The sequence below is a fragment of the Galeopterus variegatus genome, unplaced genomic scaffold, assembly GCF_000696425.1.
Source record: "Galeopterus variegatus unplaced genomic scaffold, G_variegatus-3.0.2 Scaffold63, whole genome shotgun sequence".
NCBI classification, from domain to species: Eukaryota; Metazoa; Chordata; class Mammalia; order Dermoptera; family Cynocephalidae; genus Galeopterus; species Galeopterus variegatus.
The window spans coordinates 362,051-371,021 of record NW_007726174.1 but is presented as its reverse complement, the minus strand read 5'-3'; the positions used below and the strand labels follow the sequence as shown (position 1 = coordinate 371,021).

The 8,971-nt window shown below is 36.6% G+C and overlaps 1 protein-coding gene across 1 annotated transcript in view; it reads right to left on the bottom strand.

Moving 5' to 3' along the window:
* Positions 1-4,282: 4,282 nt before the first annotated feature.
* Positions 4,283-8,971, bottom strand: part of COL25A1 (collagen, type XXV, alpha 1) — a 214,896-nt gene continuing 210,207 nt past the window's right edge. The window contains exon 36 of the mRNA XM_008576720.1: positions 4,283-8,947. Coding sequence (XP_008574942.1) covers positions 8,945-8,947 — 3 coding nt within the window. The 3' untranslated portion in view covers positions 4,283-8,944. The remainder of the gene's footprint in view (positions 8,948-8,971) is intronic.

Genomic DNA, 8,971 nt, shown 5'->3' with positions numbered 1-8,971 from the left:
CATTATCACCACCTAGGAGCTTGTTAGAAACATGAATGCTCAAGTCCCATTCCAGATCTATTGAGTCGGAAATTTGGGGCGTAGGGCTCAGCAATTTGTGTTTTCACAAGCACTCCAGATGATTCTGATGAATGCTGAAATTTGAGAACTCCCAGACTACATCTAGCTTCCTCACACGGAGGGACAATGAAAAGCCAACAAACACAAACTGAGAGATTTAGAAGGTAAACTTTCAATGTTCAGATGGATGACAATACTATGCATAATGCACAAAACTGCAGATTAGCCTCACCACAAAATCATGGTCCTCAGATTCACTGGTCTGGTCTGCAGCACCCAGTAATCATCATGTGCTTCCCACTCTTTACTCCTGTTCTCTGTAGGGGTAATTCAGACTGTCTTCACTTTCTTTAAACCTTTAATACTCTTTGGCCACTTATTAGGTGTTATCACATCTACCACCAAATAGGTGACATTGCATCCTACCTCTTACAAAACATTCTTAATTTAGACTTGAAAAAGGTCATTTAACACATCTTCCTTTAGTTTGGGAAATACCTAGCATGCTACAAACCAGCTGTGTGGATTGTTTTACCCATTATGCACATTAATAAAATTTACAAGTCCCAGTGAATTTTGTTGCAGCTTTTGTTATTCATTTAAAAATATTAATGGAAGACTGGCTGGTTAACTCAGTTGGTTAGAGCATGGTGTTATAACACCAAGGTCAAAGGTCTGGATCCCTGTACTGGCCAGCCACCAAATAAAAAAAAAAAGAATGGAGAACTTACTATGAGTTGGCTTCATGCTTGGTTTACCATCTAGTAGAAGACACAGATGAACGCATAATTATCAACAACCTGATAAGAAATTATTGGAACAGAGAAGGAATATCTCAACTTGGCAGGAAGGGGTGCTTAGTAAGTTGACACATATTTGAATTTTGGGAAGAAGGGCAAGTGTTTGTCAGATAGATGATAGGCATTGGGAATAAAGACTATTTTAGGGCAAGGGTGCAGCCAAAGGGATCCTCAACCATTTAATATGTGAAAACCATTGGGTGAGGGGTGCTGACTAGCAAGACATGATGCTGTAAAGCTAAGCATGGTTGGATCACAACTGGCTTTGTACTCAATACCAAGGTATCTGCATGATGATGGGAGACCACTGGAGGATTTTAAGCAAGGGAATAGCATGATGAAATTTCTCTGCAGAGCTGTTTTTAGCGAAGTTGGTTTGGGTACATGTACTTGACTTACATACTGGTGCATTTATGGCAGGGGTGCCCTCAAAGGCAATGCTCTTTATAAGAAATTTTGCATGAAAAAAAAATCTTTCAATTAGCTTTGATTATTTTGAGGAACTGGTGTGTTTTCACCTTATGATGTATGTAAATGTGTTACTAATTTACTTCCCTTTTTTCTATGAACACCAAGAAGCTCAGAGACATTTGATTGTTTGATTTAATGATACTGTACATTTTTTTTTTTCAGCAGCTGGCCAGTACAGGGATCCAGAACAATTTCATGTCGTATCTTTTCATTATAACTTTCTTTGTGGTCTTGAACTATGTTTATATATATATTTTTTAGTTTTCAATCAAGTTTTTAACGAAAAGATCATAAAATAACATTTTCTCATCGCTGTGCATTAAGATTGCATGCTCCTGGAGAGATCAGTCATTGATGAAATCACTTTTCTATGACACTGGATGGCTGTGTACCTGCAGCTCTGATCTGAATTTATCCAAACTCTGGAGGGAACTCAATGTGATGAGTGACCGTGGTGGTGGCCAGTATAGGAAGGTGATCCCACAGTCCCTCTCCCTTTCTGGGAAGGGCATAAAGTAGGACATGATCCCTCTTCCCATTCCAATTAAACAAAATAGCTATAACCCCATCTCCCCCCACCCCCCAAAGTATTTGCAAATGGGCCAGTACTCATCCTGGGGTGCAGGAGGGAAGCAAGTGATGGTTGGGGTACAGAGAGGCTCCCCTTAGCACCTGGCCCCATGGGGCCCTGCTAAGTGGAGGGGTGGGAGCCCTGGGGATCCTCCCTGCCCCGAGTGAGGTCTGTTATGCATTATTGAGTTCAATAAATTACAGCAATAAATAGTAAGGTGAGGTAGGGGAGGGTTTCCTGGTAGAATATTAAAGTTGGGTGACTGAAGCTGGGGGCATCCCAGGAAGGAGGTTCTTGGCAGCCTCAATGCCCACAGCTCACACCTACCCCCTGGGCTGGAATGTCACAGGGAGGATCTGGTTAGTTCCCTTCCCTTTCCCTTACTCCTGGCATCTAATTCACAGGTTCAATAGTGTCTGCCCCAACATGATTCTGGGGAATAGGAAGACCATGATCTCTTCAAGGGGGTATGGCTGGGCTGAGAACCCTTGTCTGTTTTCAAGGCCTGCTGCCTTCGGCTCTTGTCCCCTAAGCCTGGGTGTTGTGATGGATGCAGCCGCTTGCTCCCTAAGCCCTGTCCTGCTGGCTGCGCAGGCCTCACCCCAACTCAGGACTACACATTTTATTCTCTTTAGAAGTATTCTTTCAGTTTTCCTCAAATCCTATCTGAAATGAAATGGGAGGATAAATTCATAAATCAATGGTTATATTTGCTTTGTGTCATCATCGTCAGAGTGACATAGGCTATGAGATGCAGGGGAGATGGTTATTAGTTACAGGCTTCTAAAAGTCTAAGAGGGAAATGAGGAGAGTCTAAACTGAGGCAGCGGTGATGGGGATGGAGAGAGATTTAGGAGATGGAATTGAGGGGTGTGGTAATGATTTAGATGCTGTGTGCGTGAGAGAATGGGTGGCTGATGGGAGGTGGGGAGTGTTCCCACTGATTCTAAGGTTTCATCTTGTCTGCATGGATGGCAGATGGGGACAGTGGTTCTATTCTCTATGATATCTAAGTCTGGAAGAGAACCAGGGGTAAAGGGAAAACTGAGAAGCACCTCTGGGACATCCACGTGGACACACCTATACCAGTTGGGCTGGGAGTGAAAAGGACGTCTTGATGGAGATAGAAACTTGGTCCTCGTGTGTGTGAATGAGTGAGCTCTCCAGGAGAGAGAGAATGTGTGGCAGAGAAGAACAAAAGCAAAGAGAGGATGAAGGTCAGAGCCCTGAGGATCATCATTGAATATCAGGTAGAGGAAGAAGAGCTGGCAGAGGAAAATGAGAAGAGTAGAAGAAAATGACAAGAGCGTAAGGACGTGAGAGCTAAAGAGTGTTCAGGAGGTGGCAGAAGTCAACAGTATCTAATGCTGTTGGTAAGATCAAGAAAGGCGAGGACTGGAGAGCGCTCTTTTAATTTGGGACTTGTAAATAATTGGTGCCTTACGGGAGGCATTTAGTCATTGATCATTTACTAGATACTTATTAAGTGATCACTATGTACTATGTTCTAATCACACAATGATGACTAATTTGATAGGAGGGACAGTAAGAGGCAACTGAGTGTAAGGTAATATAATTTATCAACATGGGGAATTCTGGAAAAAAAACGATTTTAGAGGGGAAGTTCAGTTTGGAAGCATTATTACTTAAAAAGCAGAAAGTACTAGTTTTAGACAATCACCACAGCTAAGTATGTGCACTAAGTTGAGTGGTGGGGTGACAAAAATATGGTTGAAGAGTAGAAATAAATTCCTTATGGACTGTGTCTCAATCAAAGAAAACAGGCCAAGGTTTTCACGAACATCAATAAAGTTTTATAACAATACAATTCAATATCATTGGATTAATATAATAATTACACACTTTTTACATTATGAAAATAAGTCATAAATAGTGTAAAAATAATTCTGAAGATCAACTTCTCACAAACTAGGAACCCTGAAAACAAGCTTAAAAATCAAATAAAAACAAGTTATAAGCTGAACACAATGCAATTATCTCCAAAATGCAAACCAAAAACCTCATGAGTCTTTTGATTCAGTAATGTCAGCTGGAAAAATTATAATGAAATTGAAATAAGAAATCAAACAGGGAGAATTCAATCTTTCTATTATTTACACTACTGAGAAAAACAGGTTTGTGCCATATTTACAGTGATAAGACACAACACATTCTTAGAATAATCAATTACATGAAACTGGCCCACGAACAAAAAAAAATATGCAGTGTAATGTCAAAAAAAATTTTTTTTTGCATTTTCCTCTTTGTATTTATGTGAGTTTTTCCAATATAAAAATAGCTGCACATAGAGATGAACTTTAAAATGTAAAAAATACAAATAAAAATATAATATACTCTAAAGAAAAATCAGATACATACATCTTTTAAAAGTGTTATTAAGTTGAATGAAACATTTACAACAGTATAAAGAATCTTCACATAAATGTCAACAATATGTAAGACATTCTTTTGTGAACCCAATTCCTTAATATTTCTGAGATATGTGAGAATATCAATTGCATTTTGAGAAATGTTGGTACTCTCTTTAAGTTGTCGACAAATCAAACATAACATGTCAGGTTGAAAAAATCTTCCTATTCCCAAAAGAACAGTTCTGTCAATGAGCAGCACAGGCAATTTTATGCATTTAAATATATTTTTCAAAGAATGAAAAAAAAAAAAAGCCGTTAAAATGTTTATTTGTACTGGATTAGCAAAAAGAAAAAAAATCCACAAAAAATTTAAGTTAGAGGAGTGTCTCTGCTATGGCATATAACGATTTATCTAATATGAAGATATTTCCAGAAAAAGGGGAAGTGGAAACTGAAGGCCCTTATATTCTAAAACAATTCAACAGAATCATAATTAGTCAAGCATGTTAATCCTCTAGGCATGTATGACTTTAACAGCCAGAATCACATGTGATTGTTCTTAGCTATTATTTTTTGGAAAAAAAAAAAAAAAAGAGATAAGGTACCTAGGGATTTGACTTCCTACAGAGAGCAGGTTTTCTATTTTTTTGTTTTTTGTAGAAATTAGAAAGTTTTATTTTTGATAGTGTTAAATGTTAACATAATTTGACCAAGAAATCAGAACAAGATTTCAAATATCAGCATATGTTCCTTATGATCACTTAGTAGATGTTAAAAAACCATCACACAAATATAGCCCAATTCTGGGTAAGACAATATATAGTGGGGGGAAAAAAAGGATAAAACTTTTTATTCTTCAACAGTAACATTAAAAAAAAAACTTGAGAATTAAGCACATTTCCTAAGTGATAAAAATATATGATACCAAAGAATTTTTTCATAAGTACAGACATGCTGATTTGACCATTTTCCAAATTAGCAGTTATATACACATATTGTACACAAAGGACATGCAGTACACACTACTCCATGTTCTTACTGTCCCATTAGAACATCATATGCACAGACTGTAGCTTCAAAAACAAGACCTTTTTTTCTGGTAGAAATGAAAGATATTCTAATGTCTTCTAAAAAATTACATAAGAAAGAAAAATTGTCCAATACTGCTTTTGATAACGAAAAACTTAAAACTAGAAGAAGAATTTAGGTATATTTGCATACCAGGTATTCTACATACTATGTGCTGACTTCTCTCACACTGGTTTTGTCATGTTTAATCAAATTACATAAACTAAAAGACTTGTGAATGCAAAAGATGAGATAAATGAGGGCTGGGCCGGTTAGCTCAGCTGGTTAGAGTGTGGTGCTGGTAACACCAAGGTCCAGAGTGTGATCCCTGCACCAGCCAGCCTCCAAAAAAAAATGAATGAATGAAAGTTGATACAGGCATATGATGTATGAAATGAACATGAAATAAGGGGGGATGTGAGTAAACACACATCATCTACAGGTACACTGTTTTGTTTTACATTAAGAAAGGCTGGTCATTGAACCACAATTCTAAGTAAATTCATGACCTTTAGAAATAAAATCACACACTAACAGTTTAGGAATGCTATAAATCAGAGAAATGAAATTATTATCCATAGTAGAGCTGCATTGTCCATAAGGAAAAAAGAAAAGAAATACATTAGCACCAACCAATATGAATGGAAAATAATTTTCAAGCTAAAGCACATACCAATTTGGAACCCTTTAAAGATGTTTTATCGGAAAAAGAACCTGACCTTCACTTATTTCCAATGTGTGTTTCATGTATCTTTTCTCAATCCTCTATTCAATAAAATAAATTAAAGAAATCTTTAAGAAAAATATGTTATCTACCAACATATGTGTCAACAAACATAATTTATTAGTTCATCTGGAAATTATTTCAGGATTCTCTATATTGATGGGAAAAAAGGATGCTCGAAAATATTTCATTAACCAAAAGTTTAAGATTATCCACGGTGGTTAAGACCTGAAAATTCCACTGAACAAAAAAGAGTACCATCATCCCTTTGTTTTTCAAAAAAAAAAAAGTAATGGAAGTTTTCAACTGCCTTTAATCATGGAGTGAGTCAATGTTGTCAAATCAGTTATAGAACAAAAACCTCATAAACAGCCAGGACAGATCAGTATTCTTCAAAGGGCTGTGTTCAAAAAAAATTTTTTTTATATATGAAGTGTTTATCTTTGGATGTTGAGGTATTCTCTTATGAAGATGTGCAAGTTTTAAATAGTGATCCATCTCAATACCTCTTTCTACTAAAGGAGTAGAAGGAAAGATAGAAAGGAGGAAATATAGTCACTGGACTTTTCTCAAGACACTACAGTTTGTTTTCCTGAAGAGAATGTGGTTCCACCCGCTTCAGTTCATTTTTCCAAACCATTTAAGACAAATTGTTTCAGACATTAAGCAATATTGTATCCTAAGCATGCCATACAAGAAATTGTTAGAAAATGCCCTCCATTATTATAAAAATGCTAAAATTGGCTTAGGGGTGTGGAATGTTACTAGAAATGTTACCAATTAGATAGATCTCTCTAGCCTTGAAAACTTAATTTAAAAAGAAACCATTTTGTAATATGAAAGACATCATAAGGATTTTAGGATCCTTTTCTTATGATTATATCTTAACTGTTGTCACCATAAGCCAATGAGAAGCTAATTTTCCCTTTGGTGGTAAAAACCTATGCATGAAACTATAAATTTCTCCACAAAATGGCAGAGACAGGAGGGAAATTAAATTCTCTGATGAGCTGAAAGGGAACTTCTCCTCATTGATAATGTTTCTCCTAATATAATCCTGCCACTTAGGATAAGCCATTTCAAAACATGCTACCAACTGGTTACTGTGCAAAGAAATGCTCAGTCTAATACGGTTAGGTAACTTTTTAGCAAGTAGATGAAAAAATACTCTTTATGGCAACTATATTTCATAACTTTCTGAGATCTCAGATTTGGTCTGTGGATAAGGGGATAAGACAAACATTTAGAAATGTAAAAAGAAAGAAAGCTAAATATGGACAAAACTTAGAACCATAGGAAATAGAAATGAGTTAATACTATCAAATATGAGAAAATCGTGACTTTATATTAACTGATAATCTCTATGTATGTTACATTCATCAGTAAAAAAAAGTCCAAAGGTACTGAAAAAAATCTTAAATTCCATGCTTTTCAATGATTAAACTGAAAGTAGAGTTTCTTCTCTGAGTATATTCTCTTCAATTATCCCAAACAAGAGAGTAGTAAAAGTCATTTAGTAAAAGGTCATTTGACTGTTGGCACTAAATCATTAATGATTTGAAGACTTTTCTTTAAAAAAATTGTCCAAAACATATGTGACAAAAACTGAAACAAATGTTTTCAAATATTCCTGGGACTAAAAAAAGAAAAAAAATTATTTAAAAGGATGAAAAATATCCTTCTGTTTCTAGAACTTTGTAGGAAATGTTTGATATGGGTTGGATCTTAGAAGGAAAGAAAACTCTCACATCAACTTTAATAGAGACTGTGCTGGTGAGCTCCTCTACATGTTCAGGAGAGGTTATTTTGGCTGACTCCTTCTCAGGACATGTTATTTCTTCAGCAACCTGAGATTTGGTGAAATGGACACAACCTTTTTCCTCAGGAACAGGGGCTGCTATTCCAAGAATCTCCTATTCCAAAAGAAGTGCTGTATGCCTCTGTCATTTTACAAAATCACCCATATTAACACTTGCTGGAAGTCAGCTTATTGAAAAAAAAAGTCTGCTGTTCTGGGCATTTGCATTTATAAACCTCTTTCCTACTTGGTCACACAAGAGACAGCACAGGATGCTGAACCGGTCCTCTTCCTGTGTCTTCACTACCAAGGGCAGCCCAAGGAAAACTGGTGGCAGCAACTGGCTCAACCCCTTGATATTTCAACCAAGGTGGCCACATGAGCCCACAATACTGGAAGCTGTAGATCTGCAGTCAGCAGTGCAACTCCATCAAAAGACAAGACCAATTGTGTGTGTGTTCTCCACCACCTTATCTCTTTTTGGCAATAAGCCACGGTGTAACCCCCTTGAGATGACAAAAGAATAAAACTCAGATGTAATCAAAGGACTCATCAAGCAGCATGCTAGCATCTGAAGTTGCACAACAACAGGAAAGTTTGGCACACAGTCATGCTTTTTTAGTCACTTTCAGTGGGTAGTGTAGCACGAATCAATGCTAATAGGGAAGGTGAATGGGAATGTGACAATAAACAGTCAGTATAGTACATTTTCATAGCTTTGAGTTCATATTTGGTCACAATTTCATGTAAACTATTTCATGGCACTTTTTGTCCATGCAATTAACAAGCCCAAAGTAAGAAAATAGCAAGAACAATCATTCTCTATCACTGATATGTCCATATAAATACATATCTTCACATGAGATACTGATCTATATTTTTGCAGGCTTCTCACTGGTTTCACAAATTGTCCAATTTCAGATGTGGAGAAAAGATGGACATGTGTACTACTGCAAACAGGAAGAAGCAGCTCTATGTAAACATATCTCAGACTTGTAAAATCTGCAATTCTGTTTTCAACTATAAATATAAAAAGTGGACCGTTATATACACAGCTTCATGCTTGGAAGGTTAGATTCATCACTGCAGAAAAACAGACAACAAAAA